General features: G+C 38.9%; 1 protein-coding gene across 2 annotated transcripts in view; it reads right to left on the bottom strand.

Moving 5' to 3' along the window:
- Positions 1-26,170, bottom strand: part of LOC121654917 (GDNF family receptor alpha-4-like) — a 34,740-nt gene extending 8,570 nt beyond the window's left edge. For both annotated transcript variants that reach the window (XR_006013046.1, XM_042009286.1), the window contains exons 1-6: positions 25,747-26,170; positions 12,622-12,888; positions 12,444-12,536; positions 11,954-12,323; positions 2,122-2,231; positions 1,483-1,617 (exon numbers count right to left, since the gene is read on the bottom strand). Coding sequence is in view for 1 of the 2 variants with exons in the window: in XM_042009286.1 (XP_041865220.1) it covers positions 1,483-1,617; positions 2,122-2,231; positions 11,954-12,323; positions 12,444-12,536; positions 12,622-12,888; positions 25,747-25,801 (1,030 nt within the window). In the remaining variant the exon portion in view is untranslated. The remainder of the gene's footprint in view (positions 1-1,482; positions 1,618-2,121; positions 2,232-11,953; positions 12,324-12,443; positions 12,537-12,621; positions 12,889-25,746) is intronic.
- Positions 26,171-27,874: the final 1,704 nt, after the last annotated feature.

The following is a 27,874-nucleotide window of genomic DNA, read 5'->3' as shown; positions in this document are numbered from 1 at the left end:
ATACTTTGTTCTTTGCTGGAGAAAAAGAATATTGTTCGTAAGTATTTTCATGAACGAAACAAACAAAAAAAAAACTATTTAAAGAAACAGATATGATGCATTCAATTGCACTTCTAACCTGGTTTATTCTCCCCCTTAATCTGGCTAGTAGGAATTTCGATTGACTGGTAACTACAGGAATCTACTACCCGCAAAGACTTGTAAAGTCAATGAATAGGCCAGGGTGCGATGCATAAGCACGATTACTATCAGAGTGGTAAAAAGAAAGCGCAATCAATAATTTATGGATGAACACTTTACACACAAACACAGCTCTGGAGACCTGTCTACTGTACAGAATGGACTCTGATGGTTCAGATTGCTCATACATGGTCTAACATAAGCTGCTCACACTTGTTTATGGAATGGAACTGATTAACGTTGTTAAGGCAGGAGAAGATGCCAGCTTTGGGCTTTAAACCTCTAACTTTAAAGTTACTTGTATATTATTGTCATCCATTTTTTCCACAAAACCACCCATTGATAGCAAAGTTGCAGTTCTCCAGCTGTAGTTTGTCATGTTCTGTTTGTGTTGGTGTAGAAGCACAACTAATTCCCATTAAAATAACCTGTTAGTTGCCTCATCTTTGAGGGTTTCTCAGTACAGTTCACACATACACAAACACACAGTAAATGAATTCATTCACAGCAACTGAACTATCTCTACACTTAGACTGTACATCTTGAGTAAGAGCTTTTGATGTTCTTTTGCCCTTTTTGGTTTGGCCACAACTCAGCAAGAGGCCACATTCTGTTTATCAGATTTGGTAAAAAGATTAATTGACTCCAGAGGTTGGAAATCAAATTCACATTTGGCAGGCAGCCAAACACCAGAGGAACATCTCTTACAATTCATTTATTTATAAGAAAACATTATGGTTCAGTGAGTCATCCTCTCAATCATCAATTATGGCCCACCTTCTTTGAATTCTGTATTAATGCATGTTATAAAATGCTCAGTAAGATCAGTATCTCAACATTAATTTAGATATTAGACATTTGACAGCAGAAAGATGACATTTCTTCTGTTATTGTGGTGACAGCTACAAGTTTCTTAGCAGGAAGATTAGCAGTGTGTAAAAACACACAAACATCTACAATGAAGAATGTTTGGTTGTTTGTGTTTCCATTAAAAGCTCCAGTAATGGTCACATAAATAGCCTACTGATTTATACCTCATCATAAAGATGAAACACACAATAAGTAGATTTTTTTAAACACATTTGTGTGTTGTTCTGTTCATATGCAGTTTTTATCCAGAAATCTGCACATATTTCAAAACTTTTTCAAAAGCTTCATGTAATTTTTTGCAAAAAATCTGAAGCTTTTATTAAAATCACAAGCACTGCACTGTTTGTAAATGTATAATATCAACTCTTAGCTATGGACAAGCTGCTGTGAAGCTGTGTCTGCTTTCCCTACAGCTCATGGCATTTTACTCACGAAGACAAATGTTGCTGCTGAACATGTGAAGGATGCGCTGACAGCTCTGCCAGTCATTCCCACTGCCCTCACATGTGCACCATTGGGACACCTCTGTGCTGCTGTTGCTCACATAGTTGGGAGTCATGATGGTGCCTGGGTATAAAAAAAAAAAAAGAAAGAAAAAAAAAAATAGAAAAACAAAAATCATTATGCTGGTGCAACTTTCAGAATTCTTAAAATTCTATTTCCCATAGACTGAGGATTCCTACTGCAGCATATACCTTTATGAAAAGTATGGCACCGTCTACAAACACTATTAGATGGCCTGCAGATCAAGCATCAGGAGTTTTCCAGCTTCCAGGAAACTGAAGAAAATTATATTATCTGCTACTTTTTGTACATGCTCTAAACGTAGTTTTTGATTTAAAGTAAACTAATTCTGACTGAATCCCCAGAGCAGCAGCTGTTGGTAGGTGATCATTTGTGAACCCCTGTAGAATTATCTTATGAAAAAAAATTAAAATAATAATGGGCAAGTATCAACATTAAACACCAGCAGTAATGATATAAACTTCTTTGAGTGACTTTCTGTTACATTTATGAACCTTTCCTTGTTTTAGCCTTGTGTACTGTTTAAATTAGTTGTCTCCACCTCACCTATGAGTCCTGTGTAGGCCTTCAGGCACATGGCTCTGCTCTCTCGCACACAGCCAGAGGCAGAAAGAGAAGAAGGCTGGCAGTTGAGCTGAAAATCAGCAAGCCGTGATCTGAAACAAAGAGAAGAAAACAGTTTTCACGTGTCAGCACAGAAAAAAACATTGTGCATTTTAAAGCATTTTGACAACTTAATTTTGGGATAAAAGGTTGTGCTGAACTACTGAAACAACACAGAACACAAACCAGAGAAAAACAAGGCCGTGCACTGCATGAAAACCATGTTAGGAAATTCTGTTTGTTCCCCACCAACACCAGCCACTTCTCAGTGGAAATCATTCAAAAAAGTAAACTTACTTATTTCATAGCTACTGCTACTTTTTTGTTAAGCTTTGTTTTGTTAATATATACCTGTATATTTATGGTGCAAAGATTTCCTTACAATGACTGCAAATCTAAGACTTGGAATCGATACGTTTTACAAGTAGATGACTTTTATAGCTTTCAAAGAAATCTTTCCACCCCAGAGCTTCTTGCTTCAATATGAATTCTATTATTATCCAAACACAGCCTTTGGATAATAATAGAAATTGTGAGCCAGTTGCTGAGCTTAACACACAAACTAGAAAACCCACCTGCTACTGCTGTGATTAAAATGAATGTCAATGGCATCAGAGTCTGCCGAGTCTGAATAAGGCTGTTTTTTTCACTAATTAGGATACAAAATTTGAATTTTTGCTGTTTTTTTTTCCCCAGATGTTATTCTGGATGGGTAAGAGTTATTGAAATTTAAAATTACCCAAGCTGTTCTTGCTTCTCAAACAAGCCAAAGGGTTGAATCTTCTTTTTGTTATCTCATTGCTCAAAGATTTAATCCATAGTCAAAAACAGATGTATAAAAATCTGAACCATGATCTAAAAGTTTAGGCATAACTGTGGTGACTGCTGAATACTTAAAACATGGCTACTAGCACACAAGAGCCTTTTCTTTTTAAATCTGTTATAAAAAATATAGCAGCATCACCTTCTCAGTTTAATGTACATCTTCAGCAGATTTTGTCTTTTATCATAACTAACCTTGCCATTTGAACACAAATAATGCAAACAAGTAGACTATGAGCAAAATATTTGCGTTTCAGAAACTCATATAATCATGCTGATTAGCATACAAAACTACTTATGAGTTATTGTAGCAACCAACAGAATAATAACTTGCTCATATTCTGCTTTCAATATAGAAGAAAAAACACATTCTTAATAAAAATTAACTGCATACATTCAAAGATGTTGATAATTAACCTACAACCTGGTCAGCAAATGTAAGTCTTGTATGTTGGTGCTTTGTTTGTACTGTTAAAAGCAAGATTAGTCAACTACTCGACTGAAATACATTTCTTAATTGATCATTTACATAATTTTTCTAGTAAAATGTAAACTGTAAACTAAGATGTATAATTATGCTGATTGTATTTGTCCCATATAATAACAGGATATCTTACTTGGATTGTAAAGACTGATGCCGTACGCGATTTTGGAAAGAATGATGGGCTTCTTTCTCTTCTTTCTGATGTACAATATAATCTAGAAAATAACTAGAGAGGATGAATCAATAATGGGTTACAATAATTTTTTCTGCTGGGAAAGTAGTCATGCTGAGTTCAGGTGAAAGTCTATTTCAGGTGGAGTTCAATCCTCTGAAGTGTTATTTCTGGCAAAAAGAGATCATTGACCACAGTTTAGTGGCAGTTTATGTAGTAGTGCAATTACTGTATGGTACCTTGTGGATGGAGTTAAACAACAAACAATGCTTTTCATTTACTAGTCACCCTATGTTACGGCCCCTGGCCTTTACAGATTGGTCCCTGGCCTGCCAGTCTACACCAGGATATGCAAAGAGTGCCGTGCCAACGTTCCATCAGCTTTGTGGATTGGTTGTTAGTGATCCCGCAGTTCTCCAGCTGGCAATCATGAAGGACGCCTCGCCTTTAAATAGGGGAATCAGTCATCATTCAGGGCAGCTGTGTCAGTAGGGCACAGTTCACCTCGTGGGCTGTTCTCTGTATGTGTACAAGCATTGTTCTGGAGCAGCTGTGTCAGTAGGACACAATTTGCCGTGTGTGTTATTTGCTGAGCATCTGTTAGAGTATTCCTTTTGCAGTTGTGTCAGTAGACACAAGACTGTCACTTGGGTTATTGTGTGTGAGTACTTTTGATTGCCCTGAGCTGGTTTTGTACTGGCTGTGCAACAGATGGTTTGCTACTTTAAGGACTTTTAAATTGGGAGCTTTCTCATTAGGAGAAGCTCCCCTCCTTAATTTATTAGGGACTTTAGGGACTTTTTATTTTTGTAATTAAATTACTGATTATTTCACTTTAGTTTCTGGCTCGTTTGTATTTCCGAACCCTTTCCTCCCCTAGACCAGAAGGGGTTCGTAAAACAATGGGGGCTCGTCCGGGAGATTTAACTGTTTTGGGGTATATTTCCTGAGTTGTAAGCGTGTGCTTTGGTTACCTTCCCTCTGCTGGTACTGTGATCTGTGCTGAGTGGGATTTGAGGCAATTAGTAATGGCCTGATTCAGCTTGGAGCGGTTCCGTGCGAACCCCTCTCTGGAGCAGATCGATGCCTGTCATAAGGATGATTTGGCTATTATAGCTGACTTGTATGAGATTCCTTTGCTGAAACAGGTGAATAAAAAGGAAATGAGGGCACTACTGGTGGCTAGTCTGGTTGACAGACATGTGCTGTGTGAGGCTGATGTGGCTGATGTTGGAGATGAGCATGTTCAGGTGGAAACGCCTGTAGTGGCAGGTCCCTCTGGGGTGGTGGGATCTGGCAAAACTGAGCAAGATGACCTGCTCGGGTCAGAAAACCCTGGAGAGATTTCTAAGAGCATGCGACAAGCTTGCTACGCCTGTCACTATTCCCCGCTTCGACACCTTACTCTCCGGAAGTGGGTCAAGCACCTCCCAACTGGATGTTGAGGTTGCGGCTGGCCAAGCTGCAGCTGGAAGCGCAAGAAAAGGTTCAACAACAGCAAATCCAGCTGGAAATAAAGCAAATGAAAATAGAATCCGATAAAGCAGTGTATCTGCGCCAGTTGGAGCTGGATGCTCAGGCAAAAGCCACTGTGAAACCTATCTCTGGTGGGTCCCAGAGTATAGCACAGTCCTCAAGCCCTTTTAACATTTCCAAATTTGTACCGTTTGTTCCAGTATTTAAAGTATCTGACGTGGATTGCTATTTTTCTGCATTCGAATACATGGTAATAGCATTAAAGTGGCCTCAGGAGTGTTGGTCCCTCCCCATTCAGACCTCATGCAGACTCACAGGAAAGGCTCAAGAGGTGGCAGCAGTGCTCCCTCTGTTGGACAGCCAAAAATACAACATAAGGCAACGGTGCTAAAAGCGTATGAGCTCATGCCCGAAGCCAACCGTCAGAAATTTAGATCATACAGGAAGGAGGTAGCCCACACTTACGTGAAGTTTGTGCAAGAATAATGTAACTTATTCAAAAGATGGTGGTCTTTATTGGAGGAATTTAAAAAGCAGCTTCCAGAAAAGCTTGTTGTTCACTTAAACGAACAGTGGGTGACCATGTTGTCCTCAGCTGCAGTCTTAGCGGATGAGTACGTCCTAACCCATAAGACTGTATTTCAGCCTGTTGAGAAAACTAATGCAAGAGACGTATCAAGAACTGTGAAAAATAAATACATTGAGGAGCGGTCCTGTTTTAATTCTCATCAACCTGGACATTTGATAGGGTCATGTATGTCAGAAACTGAAACAAAAAGGCAAACCGTCACCTCCAAAAGAGAAAGGAGTGGGGTTTCTGAAATGTCCAGGTGAAGGGAAGAAGGTTGACCGCACCCTGGATCTGTGTTTCCAGCTGTTTATAATGTCTGGTACTGTATCACTGGCTGACTCTCCCTCTGGGGAATGTCAGATATGCATATTGAGTGATACAGGTGCATCTCAAACTCTCATCATAGCAAATGCACTGGCCTTCTCAGAACAGCCATATGCTGGCTACAGTGTCATTTTGCAAGGAGTTGAGAAGGGTTCTGTGCCTTGTCCTGTCCATTACGTGTATTTCAAAACTGAATTACTTTCTGGTCGGTTTCCTATGGCTGTATGCAATGAACTGCCCGTCGATGAGGTATCTCTGCTTCTAGGAAATGACATTGCTGGGGGTAGAGTAATACCATCCCTAGAAGTTCTGGACAACCCTGTGGAAACTCAGATTTCCCCAACCTGTGTGGTAACTAGTGCGCAAGCATGCCAGAATAATGCATCAAACCAGGAAGAGATTGTGTTATCTGACAGCTTTTTGGTCTTGTCCTTTGCAGATGGAGAGGATGACACCCAGGAGGAGTGAACAGAGTAGGGGGCAGGATGTTCTGACGTAAAAGCTCAGGATATTCTGCCACCCCCTGCTGACTCCTAGCTGTTGATTTCCCATGCGCACCTGGGTGAGGCGCAGGAGAAGCATATGCTTCGAAAAAGTGGTGAATGCTTAGAGGCTGAGTGCCAAAAAAAACCCTTTCTATATAGATGGTGGAATATTGCGGCAAAGTTGGTGACGTCGCTTGTACTTGTGGGGGCAGACTGGAATGTGGAAACACAGATTGTAATACCCGCACCCTTTAGGCAGCAGGTATTATATTTAGCTCACGATGATCACTGGTCTGGACACATGGGTGTTAACAAGACTCATCAACGTGTGTTAAAGCACTTTTTCTGGCCTGGACTGAAAGCAGATGTAGGTAAATACTTCCGCAGTTGTCATGCATGTCAACTTATGGGAAAGCCAAACCAGAAAATTCCTTGCGCTCCTTTGCATCCAATACCGGTAATGGCGGAACCATTTGAGCATTTGATTTTAGACTGTGTAGGTCCTTTGCCTCGCACTAGATCGGGTAATGTATTCCTTTTGATGTTGATGTGTCCGGCAACCCGTTACCCAGAAGCAATCCCACTGCTTGTTTAGTGGTGAAAGATTTACTAAAGTTCTTCTCCATGTTTAGATTACCAAAAGTAAATTAAACTGACCAGGGAAGTAACTTTATGTCCAAGATATTTAATCAAAGCCTTGATCAGCTACACATAAATATGTTACATCGAGTGCTTATCACCCTGAAAGGGGTGATAAGCACAAGGGGCTCTAGAGTGATGGCACCAGACGGTAAAATCAATGTTGCGCAAATATTGCTACAAAGAGGGTAAGAACTGGGATGAAGACATCTCCTTTATATTATTTGTGGTACGTGAAGCCCCTCAGGAATCACTTGGTTTTAGTCCATCAGAGCTTGTCTTTGGACACCGATTACAGGGACCTCTTAAGTTATTAAAAGAGAAATTGTTGGATTCCTTCACAACTGCGGAGGAGAAAGTGTTGGACTATGTATCCTCATTTCGATAATGATTATACCGTTCCCGTGAGTTTGCAGCGACTGCTCTGCAATCCACGCAATCAGTGATGAAACGACGTTTTGATAATAAAGCTGTTGCCCATGAATTTCAAAATGGAGATAAAGTGCTGGTATTGCTTCCTTTACAGGGCGCAGCACTAGACACAAGATTTGTGGGCCAGTATGAAGTAAAACAATGCCTCAGTGCAACCGATTACGTTATTGCTACTCCGGATCGTAAAAGAAAAACAAGAGTTTGTCACGTTAACAAGCTAAAAGCATATGTGTCACATGACTCAGATGCGCTAGTGGATAAAGCTAGTGTTTTGGCATCCCAGGATGTAGTTCCAGTAAAATGCAGTGTTGCTCTCACAGTGGTGGAAGCACCAGAACCAGAACTAGATCTGACTAGACAAGTAGAATCGCAACTGATAGCGCGTCTGTCAAACGTTGGTGTCACTGCCTTCGACTTTAGATTATCTACTTGATAAACAGAAAGCTGGCCTTCTCCCATTAATCATGCGGACTCATGTTATCGCGCATGGCATAGATGTGGGGATTAGTTCTCTGATTAAACAACATCCTTATAGATGTAACCCTAGAAAAAGGGCTCAGATGAAGCAGGAAACAGATTATTTGCTGCAGCATGGTTTTGCTGTATCCAGCGCTAGTCCTTGGAGTTCGCCCAGCCTCGTTGAAATAAAACCTGATGGATCTCTGCGATTTATCATGGATTAAAGAAAGGTTAATGCTGTGACTGTTACAGATGCTTATCCTTTACCTCACATAGATGATTGTGAAGACAGGATTGGAGCTGCCAAATATGTGAGTAAGTTATACCTGTTACAAGGGTACTGGCAGGTTCCACTTACAGACCACGAATCAGTGATCTCTGCTTTTGTCACTCCGGAAACATTCTTGCAGTATACGGTTATGGCATTCGACATGTGCAATGCATCTGCCACATTTCAGCGTCTAGATAATGCTTTGTTTTCAGATATTCCCTTTTGTTCTGCAAATTTGGATGATGTTGTTGTGTTCACAGACACGTAGGAAGAACACTTGTCTGCGTTAGACACAATATTCGCACATTTAGCTGAATCCTCTTTGACTCTAAATCTAGCAAAGTGTGACTTTAGCAGCGCTACCATCACCTATCACCTACCAGTACATCTCTACCTTCAGCTTTTGAGTATCCTGAAGCCAAGTTTGCTTACACCAGGTTTTATCACCATGGCAACTGATGCTGGGAAGACCAGCACATGTATAAGTCTGGTTTCCTGGCCAATTACTTATTTTAGAAAATGAAAAAAACAAAACAAAAAAAAAATAAAACAATGATACATGGAAATAAAATACATCATCACACATCTGTCTCCAGAATATGATGCCTATGTAGCCTAAAACAGAGAAGGATCACTTTAAAGAGTCTACCTCCTGATGTTAAAGATTTAGAAATAGCAATAAATATTTTTATCTATAAAAAATAATGAACTATAAAAGAGTTCCTTGTTTTCTGCACACACAGTGTGTGAGTGTACAGTACATCAGTTTTGCAAAACTGCACCAAATGATTATTCATATTCAGAACTATTTTATAAACTGTTTAATAAATGTTTATTAATTTTTAATCAGTTTCATATTGATTTTAGGGCTGGGCATGTTAACGTGTTACTATTGTGTAGCACATTAATTATTAACACTGTTAATTATTTTATCCCGTGTTAACAATGTGTTTGTTTTTTTTTTCTTTTCAAAGTTTTTGCTCACAGGCTCTGAACACACAGAGAAACCACATGGCACCACTTGCCAACAGTCAGATGAGCCAGCAGGGGTTCTCCGAGTGAACAAGTTTGACTCTCTACAGACACACAAAAATCTCATGCGATTAATTGTGATTAATCATTTAATTTGTTGTCCAGCACTAGTTTATGTTTTTGGTATCTTTAATTGGTGTAAAGAGCACTTGAAACAGACATTATTGCATCTGACAGAAACACTTTCACATGCTTCCTGCAGCACATTCACTTACCACACCGGCCACACCACGGCACTGAGACTGCTCTAGTTAAGGTTTTAAATGACATCTGCTTGAACACAGACAGCGAAAACATTTCAGTCCTGGTACTACTACATCTCAGTGCTGCATTTGACACGGTCGACTATAACATCTTACTAGCTTTGCTGAAAAACTGGGTAGGATTTTCTGACACTGCAATTAATTGGTTTGAGTCCAATTTAAAAGACAGGGACTACTTTGTGTCTATAGGTAACTATAAATCTGAGAGAACTAAAATAACCTGTGGAGATCCCCAAGGCTCCACCCTGGGGCCACTGCTGTTCAACAACTGCATGCTGCCACTCATACACAAATCTTCATAACCATCTCACCAGGAGACTATAGTCCAATCTAAACTCTGATCAACTGCATCGATCAAATTAAATATTGGATGTGCCAGAACTTCCTTCAGTTAAATAAAAACAAAAATGAAATAACAGTTTTTTGGAGCCAAAAAAGATTAAAAGTCTATACTATGACACGACAACTTCAAACAGATAAGTTCAAAACTAACAACCAAGCCAGAAATTTGGAAGTTGTCATGGACTCAGACCTGAATTTTAGCACTAATATTAAGACAGTTGTGACGTCAGTCTATTATCACTTAAAGAACATGTCGAGGATTAAAGGACTGATGACTGATTTAAAAAACATGTCTGTGCATTTATCTTTGGTAGACTGGACTACTGCAGTGCTGTCCTCACATTTCTACCTAAAAAGTCCATCAGACAGCTGCAGTTAGTCAAGAACACTGCCGTTCGAGTCCTCACTAAGATCAAGAAAGTAGATCATATAACTCCAGTCCTCAGATCTTTACACTGGCTTCCTGTCTGTCAAAGAATTGACTTCAAAAACCTGCTGTTAGTTTATAAAACACTGAATGGTTTAGGACCAAAATACATTCTGGATCTTCTGGTATGTTATGAACCAACCAGATCCCTCAGGTCATCATGGTCAGGTCTACTTTTTGCTCCCAGAGTCAGAACTAAACAGGGAGAGTCAGCATTTGTTCATGTGGAACAAACTCCCAAAAAACTGCACGTCTGCTGAAACTCTCAGCAGTTTTAAATCAGGGTTAAAAGCTTTTCTGTTTGCTGCCTATTATCAAAACTGTTAATTCCTCACACTGGAACTTTTATTTCTTGCATTTTATCTATCTTGTATCTCCTTTCTGACTGCACGGTGGTGTGGTGGTTAGCACCACAGCCTCACAGCAAGAAGGTTGCCGGTTCGAGCCTCGGCTGGGGACAGGTTCGAACCTGGGGGTGGTGGCGTTTCTGTGTGGAGTTTGCATGTTCTCCCCGTGTATGCGTGGTTTCTCCGTCCAAAGACATGCATGATAGGTTTATTGGTTATTCTAAATTCTCCCTAGGAGAGAGTGTGCGTGTGAATGGTTGTTTATCTGTGTTGGCCCTGCGACAGACTGGTGACCTGTCCATGGTGTACCCTGCCTGCCTCTCACCTGTTAAAATGCTGGGATAGGCTCCAGCTCACCCGTGACCCGTAATGGAATAAGCGGTCAAGATAATGAATGAATGAATATCGTCTTTCTGTTTCTTTAATTTATTTTAAAGTTTGTTTTTAATGCACTTGTTATTACACCCTGCTGTAATGCTTTTAATGTTATATGTAAAGCACTTTGAATTGTCTTGTAGATAAAATGTGCTATACAAATAAATTTGCCTTACCAGAATACAAAGTGGAAACAGATTATATGATGTGGAAGAGGAATTTAACAACTTAGAAATGTACATATTCTCCCTGTCTTGATTACTTTTCTAGTTTTCTAAGCTCTCCTTTATGCTTTGGTTGCATTTCTTTCAGTAAGGTGAAAATTTCTAATTGTATTTGGTCATTTGATGCTACTTCTGCCTGTTTTGCATGAAAACAAACATATCTTAGAGTAAGAAAACCTGGGTTGACCTACCGAGTTGATAACCAGCATCATTGTTCTGTTTAGTGAGATCTTCACTGTTAAGGTTAGAAAAGCCAGAAAACCAGAAACTCTTTATTTACTAAACCTACTTTGTAAAACAAAGTTTAAACTCCTGATGTCTCCTCATTTTAAAATGTGTGGCTTGGCCAACTTAGCAGAGTCCATTTAGGCTTGTTGGGTATATATTATAATCCAGCTGCCTGAGTGTCTCTGCTCAGCCTATTGTTAATATGACCCTGAAATGACCTTACCAACACGGAGAATGGATGAAGGAAAGCTCCTTGAAATGTCTGATATACTGTTCTGATGTTCCAGAGTCCAACCTTTTGGTTACCTCTAAATAATCTGTTGCATTAAACCCTTTCTCTCTCATAAAGGCCAAAATACTGTATCAACATACTGTATCAGCACATTCATACAGCTGCCTTACCTACACAGCTGGTCGCTGGAGCAGAAGTTCTGCAGACTTATGCAGTTGGGCTTGCCCGTTCTTTCCTCTCTTCTCACATTCTCCTCATAGGAGCATGACGGTACAATGGTTTTCCTCCGGCGCTCCCCACACAGAGTGTCAGAGCAGGGACAGAAGAGCAAAGCAAAGCTGTATTCCTCTGGTACACGCTCCAGGAAGCGCCGCAGAGCTTTGTGGCATTTCTGGCGGTTACAGCTGTTGTCTGTGGTTGTTGCTCGCTTGGTGCAGGCCACAACATATTCTGACCGCAGGGAGCCGCATTTCTCATACAGGCCACAGTCCTGAGCTGCCTTCAGACATTGGTTTTGGCCATCCACAGACAGAGAGGAAGCTAGAGGGTAAGTTCAGAAGGAAAACAGAGTAGTATGGAGTACTAAAACAATGAAGAAAAATAAAAATCATGACCTATATTTGCATGTAGCCACTGAACTATAAAGAAGAGCTGCTGTACCTGCCATGATGGAGGCCATTCGTGACATCTCTATGTTTCTCACCAGATTTAATTCCAGTTCCTCATATGGGGACACGTCATACTCATCATATGCTAAAACATTGAGCACAATGAAAATCATTGTATTACACAGCTGAGGACTGAAAAACCTCATGCACATGCTGATGTTATTACCAACCTGCAAATCTCACAGTCCAGTACACCCTGAGGCAGTGTTCTTCTCTGCGAGAGCCACGCTGGCATTTGCAAACTTGAAGGGGGCGATAACGTTGAAGGGAGTTCTGGGCCTCCAGGCACTCCAGGCGGGCATCTGAGCCAAGGGGAGACACGGCCTCCTCAGCTGCGCAGTACTCCAGCAGCCGGTAGATGCCCATGCAGGACTGCTCCTGGATGCAGCCCTGCTCAGCCACCAGACAGTCTAAAGTAGCAGATACTGGTACACAACCTGAAGGGAAAAAATAGGACTATCAGTCAATGAAACCATTGCCAACACAGCTTTTTATGTTCCCACCATTCAGTATTAATCCTTAAGTTAAGGCAAGAGAGCACGACCTTCTGCTGCAATAGAGGTTACTATAATACATACACACAGATCAAATTTCAAGAAAAGTAGAGTAATTTTAAAGATATCACAGGTTATGTTGATGTTAGAACTATTTCATAATTATTTCCTCTTTTTCTTTTCTTTCTTTAAATGTACAAAACAATTATATTTTTCAGCGCAGTGTCTCAAATAGTGTTTGTTTATGAGAAGTTATTTGCTGCCTGTCACACCATGTTGGTACAAAGAAGCTTGGTACTGTGATTTAGTCTCATCATTGTTAACACACTCCATAATAACCTGGGATAAAAGAACTAAATACATGTCCTCATACAATATATTTTAAAAGGTCCTTTCAGTTTTTAATAGCCTCTTATTACTTAGCTGTTTTTATTGCTGATAAATGAATGAAAATCCCAACTTTGACAATGTGCCAATCAATCAATATTTTTATTTGCAACTGGTTTATATTCAACTTGTAAAAACACACAAAAAACTATGTTACTAAATTAATTAAAACAGCAATACTATGTGATGCCTGGCATTACTCAGTGGAGGACCATACCCATGTTTTCATAATTCATCCAGTTAATTACGTCTTTAAAGGCGATGGTTCATCCCCATATCCCAAGTGTTACTACTGATGCTGAAATCTTTTCAAGGCACTCCTTTAAGATTGATTTCTTACTTTTTATTAATTTCTCATTTCACAGCTGTTCAGTTCACTGCAATAATATTTTGCAGCTTTTATTTTTATGTCAAACCCAATCTTCTTCACTGCTCTGTTCACTTGCTCTTTGGAGTTAGCTGCCCAACAACATTTTCATAAACTAGGCAGAAATTGTGCAAAAGAGAAAACCAGGCAAAAAAAATTTACTTAATAGTTTTCTGCATCAAAAGAGGATGTTGTTACATGGCCAGCTCTCAAGACTTGGATGACTTCAGATCTGAAAACACTTGAAACATCAAGAGAACATTTCTCTAATGGCTCTCTCCTATTTGTCAATAAAAGCATTATGTCTTACAAAACAGTGCATTCATCATTCTCTTTGAAAAAGATGAGGGACAAAACAGGCTAAAAGACTTTGAAACATGATTGTAGTCCTTTTAAATAGGATATATTGTATTGGATCTTCAGATACGCATACTCTGTGAGTTCTTGGACAAAAGCACTGTTATTATTGTCAGACACACAAACGGCTAGGGGCAAAACCTTTTGCAGCAGGGTCCCATCTATTTGGAAAAAAAAGCTTTTCAGACAGCCAGACCCCATCTCCACATGCAATACTGCTGTAGAGCCCAAACCGATTTATTCAACACTTTTCTACATTTCTCAGTAAGCCAACTAAATAGTACTGCCATACAATGCTTCCCACCGCAGATCCATCAGCTTACACTACACCTGAATGATATCTGGCTTGGCATGGTATAACTGTATCCACATTTAAAAAGATTCATTAAGTTTCCCACATAAAGGGTCATTCTTTATTCATGTGTTGCTCTAGATGTGTGTTTTCTCTCTAACTAATGTGCTGTTCTGAAACATAACAGCCATATTGGTGCATAGGGATTTGATTGGCAATGTTCTACCAAAAGTGAATGGAAGCAGAAAAGCTGCAAATCATGTCATAATACTGATTGTTGCTTCACAATGCTGGAAGGCCAGAAGCAGACTAAGGGAGACAAGAGAAAAAAGAAAAGCTTTCTTCAGAAAAGAAAAAAAAAAATCTGATGGAGCATTTCAGGAAATTAATTTTCTCAAATGTGACACATAATTGTCTCCACAAATTACACATCACCCACAGTGGATTCAGACTTAGAAAATAGCTGTGGTGAGCAATATATGCACACTTTCCCACTTAATCTTATTAATTTGCTGTATCCTGTCACTAGTAAAAAACACAAAAAGAATAGGTAGACATAAAAAATATGCTGAGTAATTAGGAATAAATTGTTATATCATGTATAAACTTAATGCATGCCTGGTAAATATCTGTACCTTTGCTATCCTCACATGTATGCTTCAAGACATAAACACACAAGCTCATATACAAACACACAAACCATTGTGTTAGATTGGTCACACACTTCGATTAAGCTCCTGCTGACAGACGGCACAAAGCGCGGCTGCAATCCAATTCTGCTGCTGCATGTTTTGCAATCTCAGGCACAGCATGAGGTCCACATCTCACTTTGGTATGAGGCATATCATAAACTGAAGCTACGCTTCACTGCCGCTGCAGGAAGACTTCCAAAGCTATTGCAGTGACCCCAGGAAGAGGTAGGGGGGAATAATATCACACAGGGCACTGAGTCATAGTCACAGCCACATCTCCCCAAGGTGTATAAAGAAGATGATTACCTGTGTACCGAGCAGTCTGTCTATCCATGTATCATGTGACCTTGACAATTTTTACAAAAGTAATAAATCTTACTGTGCTCAGCAACAATTTAAAAAAATCTTATTTTAATCTCTTGTTTTAGGAGTGAACAGTTTGTTTATTACTTCTCTTAATGTTTTCTCCCCAAGGCTCACCACTAATATAGAAAGATGTTCAGCAGTTATATAGAGTTTCTGAGAGCCTTTAATTATGTGCATGCACAAATATACATTCCAAGATAACAAAAATGTGTAGAGCAGAGAGCAGCTCTGTCCAGCAGATAGGTCAGAAGTATTTTATTAAATTTAATGTTATGATGAAACATAAGCACATTAAAGCGATTGTAATACTACACCCCATCAAGAGTGGTTAAAAAATCTTTGTTACAGAGGATGAGAAGGTTTCTGAGGTTAGAGGGGGGCTGTTTTTAAAAGATTTGAAATAAGAGAAAAGTGAAAGGGAGATGATTTAGTGTGATGTGTGAGCTGTAATGCATTCTATTGATTTCTACTGGAGTGATTAATAGAATTTGTGAGGCAAAGCTGATGAAGGTTAACACCACGAATATCACACTGCATACAGAGCTGGCATTCACAGGGAAAGATGGTTTGGCAAATTCCTTTTCCATCCATTCAAACATGTGGGTTGGGATGCAGCATATCCAGATTGTTGGACAGCAAGTTGGCTGGAGAGGAGACGGCATGAGGATAAGTGATGTGCAAATGTGGCAGAGGACAGAAGGGAATTGTCGGCAGGAAGTCACAGGCTCAAGGTGGAAACAGCAGCGAGGCAACAAGATGGAGTAAAAGGTGAAATATGCCAATAACTGGCTTTCTTAGTTCTTGCACTCATTTGTTTCAAATTCAGTCAAACTGGTGGGATCATTCCATCAGAAAGCATAATTTTAACATAAATGCCTACATACCATGGGGTCCTCCCACTATCCATAAATATGCTTTTAGGTTAAATGGTGATTCCATTATGACCCCAGGAGTGAGTGTGAGTGTGTGTTTGTCTCATTTGTCTCTGTGTTTGCCCTCTGTGTACCCTGCCTTTGGCCTGATAGCATCTTACCTCTTAGTCTTAAGTTCAGCTGGATTTCTAGCTGGATTACAACTGAGCTTTAAGGACTGAGATCAGTCCAGTGCTCTGTATTGTCCATGTAATACTTTATATTTGCCCTCTACTGTGCGGTATCTGTGTACTGTGCTCATTAATGATGCATCTTACAGAGATAAGTGCCAAGTGTCACTCTTCATATGTCATACAGTGGCATGTTTTGTCAAAACCCTTTAGCATCAGCTTGTGATGCACCCCATATCTTTTAGTACTGGTTTGCACTGTGCACTACCAGTGTTGGACTTGTTACTTTAAATAAATAATTAATTATAGTTACTAGTTACTTCTTGCAAAGTAAGAATTAGTAATGGAGTTACAGCATTATAAAAGCAAAAGTAATTATTCCGCTACTTTAAAAAAAAAAAGTTTAAATATTTTCCCTTTAACGGAACTTCAAATTTCTGCTTGTTAATTTATTCATAATAAAACTGAATACTAGATCTGAATAATGAATGAAATGGAATAATGGAATAAATTACTAACAAAAATCATGGACACAAATTTCAGGCTGCTGGATGTTTTGTCTCCTCCTCAAGAGAGGAGCTCCTCATGATTCTAACTACTTGCAGCCACCATGAAGAAACTCTTTGTTTCTGCTCATAATGAACGTTTCTCATACCGTTTTTGTCTTATATCTCTGTGAGGGAGAAGTGATGTCTGTGGTTCCAGATAAAAACTCTTCCTCAGTTTTCTCTGGACTCCCCGTTGTTGCATGCCTCTCCTGTTTGTGCGTGTGGCTGCACACACAGACTGACCCAAGTCAGCCATGATGTTTTACTCTTCATCAGTCAATCATCATCAGTTAGACTATGTGGTTGTTTCTCCCCCTAAGCCCCCGGTCAAATGAAGACAGCATCAATGTGCTGGATTATAGTCTAACACTGTGTCTTCAGTTTTAACTATTAACTGAATCTGAATTGTAAAAATAATTCAGGGACAACATCTGGCTCAAACATATGATGCTGTTTAATTATTAACTTGCACCCTGTCACAAAACAACATTGCAATATTTTTACTCAAACACTGAGTGTATTTTCTAGTTTCAACAGTATCACGCAGCTTCCTCTCCTCTGTAGCAGCAGCACAATATTGTCCCAACAAATGTGAAACTTATGTTAATCCAAAACAAAAATGAATCACATCCTACAATTGTAATGTGCTGTCAGTAATATTTAATCCTCAGTAACGATAGCGGTGTTGTAACGATGGAAAGAGTAATTAGAATACTTGTTACTGAAAAAAGTAACACAGTTAGTAATTCCTTTTATTTTAATGCCCTTCCTCCCATCACTGTGCAGTACTAACACTATGAAGTGTTTATATTATTATTAGGGCTGCACAATATATCGAAAATTTACCTTCATCACGATATTACCTCATGCAATATACATATTGCAAAGATGGCCTAAACTGCGATAGCTAATAGTGTTTACGTTTGCATATTTTGAGAAAGTGGCGTGATGATGTTCCAATTGCAGCTGTACGTTTTTGCACTGTGTGTGTAAGTGGTCAATCAAATGGACTTTTGCTGTCATAAATACACGCCTGCCTTCTCCCTTGTTTAGTTAACAGTAGAACACATGGATGAGGGTCACAATGGCGGATGGTTGCGAGAAAAGAACTTGTGGCAAAAAAACACAGCACTTTGGCGATTTGGAGCTACTTCGGTTATTAGAAAGATGACTTGCTACAAACGCAGGTACTCTGCAGGTCATGTTTAACACTTTTGGCAACCACCAGCGGAAATACGACCAATCTTCGCTCTCACCTACAGTATAACCACAAAGAACTTTATGAAGAGCTCCTCAAATCTTAAGCTGGTAAAAACGATGCTTCTAACGTTAAATCACGCAAAATCTCAAAAGTTCAACAGACGTTCGTGCATGAGAGTATTGTGAGTGGAACTCCATATGAAAAGTCATCAAAGCGGCATAAAGAAATAACAGAGGCCATTACATGTTATTTGGCTAAAGACATGATGCCTATTAACACAGTGTGTAAAGAGGGCTTGTTGAGTCTGATAAAAAAAAAACTGGACCCAAGATACAGCATCCCATCACGGAACTATTTTTCACATGTTGCCATTCCAGAAATGTATGAAACATGTCGACAAACAGTTCAGTCCTAACTACATCAAGTTGGATACTATGCTAGCACAATAGACCTCTGGTCCAGCCCTACACAAGTTTCACCGTACATTTCCTTACTGAAGACTTCGAACTGAAAACGCAGTGTTTCGAAACTCAATATTTCCCGGACTCGCACACCAATGAAAATCTAGCTCATGGATTACAGCAAGTGGTAGCAAGCTGGGATCTGCATGAAGAGCAACAGGTCTGCATCACCACGGACAACGGAGCCAACATTGTGAAGGCCACCGAACTGAACAGCTGGGTCAGACTCCAGTGTTTCAGCCACAGGCTACATCTCGCCATCGGTAAGTCTTTCAATGATTGGATTATTTAGATAAATCTTATTGATTTATAATTGTAGTAATATTGATACAGGTTATGATGAACTTTAGGCTATCGAGTACCACCTACCTGGTGTCTGTTTGCACAACACCTAAAGCTAAAAGACATTGCATATCCTAGTATTGTATTTATCGCGAAACATATCGTCATTGCAACTGTAAACAGTGTTATCGCATATCGCAAGTTTTCTCAATATCGTGCAGCCCTAATTATTATAAATAAACTTTTCCTTACCCTGGTCAAACAATCTATTTGTCAAAACCTGACAAATTTGTGAAAATAAAATGGAAAAAGTCCAGCCTTATGCCACTTCCACCCCTCTAACTTCCAACATGCTTCAGTCATCAGACACTGCTATAACTGCTGCATAACTGCCCTGATGTCAAAAGAGGACTTCTGTGTAGTTCAGAGATGTTACTACTTTCAGCAAAACAGCAGTAATTAGATGTCTTATCAATGAGATTGAGTTGGCTTTAGTGTTTACATACCAGAATTATTCAAAGATAATTATCAAGATGGAATATTTTCTGTATCTATTAGCATTTATATGTACTTTTTAACCCGTAAGAGCCTGACGTGACATATTTGTTACATACAGTGTCTGAGACATTTTGCTTCAATTTATGGTATAAACTTTGCTCAAAATCCTGTTGAGCACAATCTGATACTTGTCTTCTGTCCCCTAATAGATACCCAGAAGCAGAAAACTACATTACAATATTTTGAATATATCACATGATAATAAATAGTAGAGACCCCCGTCACCCCCCCACCCCAAAAAAAAAATAATAATTTTTTGTTACATTTTGTTAAAGGGATTAAAAAATCGGACTTTTCTTATTATTTTTTCATGGGTTGGGCCTTAACGGGTTAAATAAGCCTATTGTGGGATATAATCAAAATTCAGTGCAAATGAACTCATTACTGATGTTCAACTGAACACAATAACAAGCCCGAAGAAACTAAAGAAGCTGCAGCATAACAGAAAACTGAGCAAAATGTCAGAAGAGCCCAGTAAAAGTCACTCACCTCATCTCATTTAAGAACAAAGATGCCTTTTTTCTTATGCCATAAAATGGATTCAGTACACTGTGCTGTCTGATGTTAGTAGTTTTTATTAAGGATCTTTGTAGCATTTATATAAATACATATTTTTGCTGAGTACTCCCAATTTAGACCAAATTACAGGGCGATTTGAACAAACTTTCCCTGGTGTGTGAGAAGAATGGAGGTGTTTCCTCAGGGAGGACACAGGTGCTTAATTAACAGTGATTAAGACTTGTATTCTGTGTCTTATCAACATCATTTTTGCTAAGGTCTACATTTAGCAAAATCCACCAATCAGCTTGGTGTTTGTTAACATTTAGCATTCTAATATTAAACATACTGTTAAAAGCTTGCATATATTTTCTTTGTTGTGTTTTGGCACATGAATTCCTACACTGAAGGAAAGAAAATCTGTCTCTTTGCTCTTGAAAGCTTATATTTGAGTGTCTGAAGTGACAACTATTTATTTTTCTTTTGGGTTTAAACCTGTCATCCACATGAAAACTGCTCTGATTTTCACAAACACTTTCCAAAATGGAGAATTTTAAGAACTCCACAATTAGTGTATCCCTGAGCACATAGTGAAAGGGTTTTTTTAAAGGGAAAATTCACTTCTCAGCCTACAATGTACATGCTCAAAATGGCTTTTTGAAATGAGCATGTGTCGGAAACCACAGCAAAAATGGCACCCATATACCAGTTTCTCTTTTTCTGTCTTTGTTTGGGTCAAATGTATGTTTACAACTAGTCTGACAGAGCTCCCCTATATTACAGCCACTAAGTCAACCATAGGAATTTGAATTGGACCAGGTTTAAAGGTTATGGATATGTTATGGAGGTAAAACAGTAATGGTGTCAAAATAAATAAATAAAAATAGCTATGTGGCACTGAAATCACAGCTAAAGGATAATCGGTCTAAACTCATTTCCTATTGAACTTTAGCTTTGCTATTAACACTTAATTGTCAGCAGCACTAATATAGTTCAGCTGAAAAGGAAATGAGCTAATAATGCTCTACGAGTAGTGTGTTTAATGTTTTATATTCCAAGTAGGAAATCTAACAACTTTTTGTTGTTTTATTACATTTTTTCAGTCACAGGATAAAAATTCTCCGTTCTGACTTGTTACTGAATGCAATAACTTGATTTTACTCTTTTATTACCCAGCAGCGGGCCTTCACACTACAACCCTTCTATATGGTGCAGTGTTTCACCAACATGGCCCAGTTCAACACATACCTTGCAACAAAGCTGTGCCTAAAAGAGTGATCAGTTCCAGCTGTCCACAGTCAAACTGCAGACAAGGGAAATGTAAGCATTTGAGAATAAAACTGCTAAGCAATTATTTTTCCATCTATTTGGAGTGTGAGCTTATTTGAGTGTGTGTGCTGATGTGAGCTCTCAGGCTTAGTTCTGTATCCTTCTCATGTGGTAATACTGCATTTAAAGGTTTATTGAGTGTAACTTTTGTCTAAATTTACATTTGCATGATTGCACAAAGCTGTACTAGCGATCTAAAATAAAGCACAACACCTAAAAGAGAGGCGTGCCGTGCAATCAAAGGGCTCGCTCTACCCCATCTGGCAGCTATAAACACAGTTGTTTTTTAGTTCTGAACTTTTGCTTAGTATCTCTGCGGTATTAGGAATAAGATGTAATAGAGACACTTCATTAATACTGCTGAACATTTTGTTAGCTTGTTAAAATAGAGCACAATTTAACGGGTGTGCATTTATACAGATTTATTTAGTTCTGCTCTATTAGATAATTCAACTCAATGGAAAAAAAGCTAAATATCCTCTGAATATAAGTGAAAGCTAATATCCAATAAGCAAGTGTGTTCAGATTTTTTCCTGTACCACTATTTTAGTATAGTTTTCTCTGTCAGTAGGTTTGGAGAAAGACACTCAATAATGGGGCATCCTCGACCCAAAAAGGTTCAGCTAGCTTAGTGGTGGGAAGCTGTACCATTACATCTGTCTGCAGGAGCTTGACACTAAGACTCAATCCCATTTCTTCCCCTTGGCCTTATCACTGAGCCCAAATCCTCTGGTTTGAAAAGGTAAGGTGCTTCATTTACGCAAGAACAGGAAATAAAGAATTCCTTCAGAAAACAGGCAACTCACCTCAAAGAAAGAACTGGGACTGGTCTAAAGTGGCGCCTTGTTTCCAATCCTGATTCATTAGTGTTGTATTTGTCTGAAATGTAGGTTTCATTTTAAGAAGTCTTCAATTTTAAGCTTTTTAGTGTTTAAAAAAAACAAACTTGTTGACCCATTTTACCTGAGCTAAAAAAGATGTCTTTCAATTATGCAAAATTAAAATGTGACATTACTTTGGGTCACAACATCTGTTTTTACACAAACACACATCAATTAAAACTGTTTATATGCAAAAAGATTTAAATAGATATGGTCTTGCTTTGGGAAATATGAACAACAATAAAGATTGATAACCGTATGAGTAATGTATGTGTACTTTTTCTTTGTGGTCAACATTCATATGCAACTTCTTAATAAAACATAAAATCAGCTGCATCTACAAATTCATGCAAGTCATATGAGGACCACACTGATGACAGTAAAAGCATATTGCATCTTTAAAAAATCCACTTACTTCTACCACTATGAGCCTAGAAATTACTAATCCTACCTTCCCTTAATGGATAAACATCACTTTTAATTGAGCTCTACTTTATGAAAGCTGAGTAACTGGTAGGTTACGAGATGTGGTACTGCTGCACATGCTTTAATGAGTGTTTTACAAACAGCCAACAAAGAAGACTTCAGCCTAGGTTTTTGTGCATCACATGCAGTGAGGAATAAGCCAGTCAATTTGTCATACTGAAAAAAATGTTGTAAAGCTTCATGATTTGAGAGGTGACACCTCTGCTGGTAGGTACAAAATTAATCATTTCATGATCTGAAGCAGTGCTTCTAGTACATGGATAATGTCTTCTCTAATGAGGTGTGCAGGAGGATTGTGCAGCAGTATCATGCAGGCAACGTCCCCCTGCTATACTCCAGTTTAAACACATCAGGTGCCACATCAGTCAGTCATCGTGTCTGGAGCCAGTGTGAATATTTCCAGCTTCTTCTACTGCCAAATGCAGTCCTAAATTCCAACACGCCAAACAATTTCTTGATCAAATGCAAACACTGACAGTTTCTATCTGGCTGAGTGTATCCGTTTGCAAGATCAGGTGTGTCCAAGTGATGCAGAGACCAAAAGCAAAATGAGTAACCAATAACAAAAAGGTGCTACTGATTAAAGCATTTTGATGTTGGAGCTATTCTTGATGTGAATGTTTTAATTAAAATGATTACTTTGAAGTAAAACATATTAAATAACTACAGATTCAGATAGTGCATTTTGTGTCTTTTTGTCTAAGTAATGTTCAATGGGCATGTTGCCAATTTAATTTTTGTGTGCTGTCGTCCTAAACAGCCAACTTACAAGCACAGACTGCATAAATACAATTCTTCAGCATAGGGGGGAAAAAAGAAGGGTCTATGATACAGTAAGAAAGATAAAGAAGCCATGAAAAGGGTAAAGCTATGTGCATGGGGTGAAGTCAAAAAGTCAAACAAAAGCTGCTCAAGTATGTTGGTCCTTCAAAGAACTTTACACCGGCTGAAATGAGTTCTTATAAATATATGACCACTGTTATTACTGCTCAATCAAGTCCACTTAATGAGGTACCAAAATAGCAACACGCAATCAGCAATTGCAGTCTGCTGTGGGACTTCAGCAATAATCCACAGGGGCCTCGCAGCAATGGGTCAAAGTCGGGTTAAATGTGGTGAAGATACTGCAGAGACTCATTCATGTTTTAGTTTTGAATTTTTTTATCCACTGCAATAAATTTAGGTAAAGCAACAGATGAGGGCAATACCACATGCCACAAAATCAGATGGAGGAGAATAACTGATAAGTCCTGGAAGTACTCAGCCAAATCAGTGGCCAAATAGCTTGTGCATTTTAAAATATGCTTTAATGAATGAAATCCTGAAGCAGATGTTGGACTTTTGTTTAAAGGAGCAAAAATCTGTCATTTCTACTTGCAAATGCAGCTCTCCTCTTTCATGCTTTAGTCTTGGTGACAGACAAGTTGGGAGGGCCGGTGTCTAGCGCCACAGTTCCCGCCACTATTGTTTGAGGTCAAAGAGTTGAACAAGGTCAGATATATTAAAAGCTAAAATAACATTGCTTGAATCTGAGAGACTATTTATACACCTCATAGAGAATGAACTCTACTGATATTTAGCAGTCTGGAAATTTGTTATGAAGAATTTTTAGAAAAAGCTGCTCCATAACACATTATTCTGAAATCTGATTAAAAATTCTTCAGTTAACAAAACTGAAATCCATTAATTGTTTTATAAAAAGTTATAATGGCAGAACTCAACATCATAACAGAAAATTTCATTTGCATGTGTAATGATTCAAATCCTGATTTATTAGCATTTGAAAATGACAGCTTTTCTGGGTGTGATTCCACTTAATTGGCTGGCAGGTTGGTTTGAAATGCTGCATGATAACATACCAGGTGCCTGAAAGGTCTGACATTCATAAATAAAGCATTCATCATTTGTTGATAGTAATGAGCTGTCGCAACTGACAATATCAGATTATTTTGGATGCAGAGAAGTCTGCGCCTCCTGTTAAATTGGCACAATCTTAACAATTACAGTATTTGCTGAGCACAGTAGTGCAGTTATGATTCATAAGACCATTACAAATGTTCTGTGTGACCAGTAGATCAAGGAGCACAACCTATAAACAACCACAGCACTCAGGAAGACTTCAAATATAATTCGGTATCAATAACCACAGACCAACAAGCAGTTATGCTGCACATTTTCTCTAGCCACAGCCACATCATTGACTTCAATAGGAACTCAAAGAGTGGAGGGTGAATGTGTGTGTGGTAGGAGAGAAATCCAAATTCATCTGCTAAAGGGTCACACATCATTTCCCCTGTCTAATCATCTCCAAAGACAAACTTATTATACACAAATATTGAAGTGAAACCTCTTGTTTCTGATCTAATTTGTAAAATGTTAGCCTTTAAAGGTAACTTTTCACTTAATCAACATCAGAGATGCACTTCATGTAGAATGTGAATAACATTTCATAGCATACAAGTATTATGTGTGTGATTTGGGACAGTCAATTCAGTACTTGGCAGAGCTCTATGTGGAACAGATCCAAAGCAGATAAAGCCTAACCTGAACCCATGATGTCATCCACATTGACTGTATCTTTTATATGATTTAAAGAGCTTCTTTGATTTTATGTCTAAAGTTTAATTCAAACCTGGAGTGAACTGGTATTATTGCACGTGAATATGTGACTATATATCTCCATCTCATGCTTTTACAGTCTTACCCACCTCCCCCATCAATTTTAATAACGAGCCAACTGTACTATGTAAGATTACAAGGGTGACACAAATCTGTAGCTTAAAAAAAAAAAGTTCAACACCTCAGAAACATAAGCAAAGTAAACAGAATTTTCTTCGTGCACATCTTGGATCGGGCTTTGTTTCAGTCCATAATGTGTAATTCAGCAGACATAGCGTAAAGATAGCGGGCATGTCTGCATACATGCCTGGTTAAGTTTCCTAAAGAAAAATACTATCGGTGTTACACGAGATAGAACAAAGGGATGTTGAAATCTCAGTGATGGGTGATTTATTACAGCTGATCAAAACTGAAATTAAGAAACGTGGTGCTCACCTCGAGAGAAGACATTCAGCAGAAGTCCAATGATCATCATCCTGTCCGGTGACATTGAGGAGAAGAATGGTGGGGAAGCTCGAACCCGGCTCGCTGCACCTCAATATCCCGTCTCCAGCTTCATCCAGCCGCCTTCTCTTCCTCCTTCTCCTCCTCCTCCTCCTCAGCTGCTGAGCCCGAATAGACGGAGAAGCTCGGACTGTCAAGTACACAAAGTTGGCGAAACTGTACTGGAACGATTCAAGTTATCAAGTTAAGTGGTCCCATTTATTTTTCGTATCCCGAAAATTTATTCTAAAAAGTTTCCTGCAGAGGATCGTCAGTAAGCTCCACACAATCAGACGCGTCGTGTCGCATTGTGCACTTGCGTGCGTTTCCGCCGCAGCTCCACAGTTGTCCAGCTAGAGTTCAGACCTGAGCGCAGAGATCTGCTGAAGCCAGGATGTGATTGGTCCCTGGAATAAAAAAAAAAGGGGGGGGGGGGGGGGGGGGGGCTGAACATGCCTGTGGGACAATGAAATGTTTCCTGTGGGAGAACAGCTGGGTGACTGCAAAGAATCAGTTTGATGGATAACAGAAGGTGTTACCCATGCCTAACACTAAAAGTCAGTTTTGTTAAACAGAATATTAACCATTATTATGATCCAATAAATCAGATAACTTTTTATTGTTTTTATGCTGTAGTGTTTCGAGACTTTACTAACAAAGCAAATCTCAATTGAATTGCCTTTAACACCGAGCCTAAAAGGTTATTTGTTTAGTCTGTTTTTTTCTGTTATTATTATTATTATTCATGGAAAAGGTAATACATTGTGCTTACTTTCCCTTTTTTTCCATTTAGCCCACTGTTTCCATTATCATGAATATTGGTTGATCTTCCCACACGTGCCTTAATGGTCTGCACTGGTGAACTCAAATGTTAAATTAAATAAGTTCCACTCCTCTGCCCTGAGGCTGCATCCCCAGAGCCTTTTCCACTTACATCATCTGATATCAGGCTGGACTGACAGGGTGAACTCTTCTACTACTTGTTCCAGTACTGTAGTTGACCTGTGGTTAAAGACAAAAAAAAAAAAAATCCGGAAGAGAGATTTATTAAAGATGTCTGCTCACTTGTAACCCAGGGTAACTCCCCACCCCACTTGGTTAGTGTCTGCAGGCAAAGACTTCATATTGGCTCATATATGATGACACTGCATTTCTTCAGAAAGCAATTCAACTTCTCTCTCAGACTCTGCTCTCAATTACTGTATTTCTATTTGCACCTTTTGCAGAAAACAAGAAGTTGTATGAAGCACTTGAAAGTTTAAATCCTTTAAAAAATAACATTTTGACTAAAAGTAACTAAACATTAACATTATATAAAAAAAAAAGAAACGCTGGTCTTTAGAAATTATTAAATAAACTCACGGTTGCTTGTCACTATAAGAGAAAACAAAGGCACTTTCAAATTGCAAAGTTTCTGTCCCCACCCTGTAATTATAAGACAGTACTGGGATTAGTAAAAGAATTCACACATCCTGTTTAACTACATACTCAAGTGGTCGAGTTAAAAAAAAAACCATGGTGGCTGTCATTAAATTCCCATTGTACCAAACAAGAACAATAAAGCAGAACATTTAAGGCACAGTAAGAGTAATCATGGCAGCACGTGACCTTGCACTCAAACGCGCACAAAACAGCCATCACTTGTTAAAGTGTCAACAAAAATATTGAAGTGTGTGATTGAATTTCTTACAGCTTGTTTCTCAGCTGTGCGATCTCTGCTAAGTTGAAATCCACTGTATTCTCCTCCATTTTTAAATGGTTTGTGCTCAGTGGACTCCTCTGAGGTCTGCCACTGACTGCACAGCAGCTCAATAGCTCCCCCCAGTGGTCAACACTGTCATCATATTAAACATCTACAGGTAATTGTCAGCCATGCTGTACATGTCCAAATACTTTAATTATGTCACCACTGGCTTACTACTGTGGAGTCAGGGTGTTTAATGTACAGGTAGTGTGTCAAATTGTCTGCATTAAATATAATTTTGTTTAATGAGCTATTGATGACAACCTTCTACACTATATTCATGACCTTGCCTGATTTGAAACTTAGGAAAACTTGACAGAGTCTTTGTTTGATGAC

Source organism: Melanotaenia boesemani, chromosome 15 (assembly GCF_017639745.1).
Source record: "Melanotaenia boesemani isolate fMelBoe1 chromosome 15, fMelBoe1.pri, whole genome shotgun sequence".
NCBI lineage: Eukaryota > Metazoa > Chordata > Actinopteri > Atheriniformes > Melanotaeniidae > Melanotaenia > Melanotaenia boesemani.
Note: the sequence above shows the minus strand (reverse complement) of the source record. Positions and strands in the feature narration are given on the sequence as shown.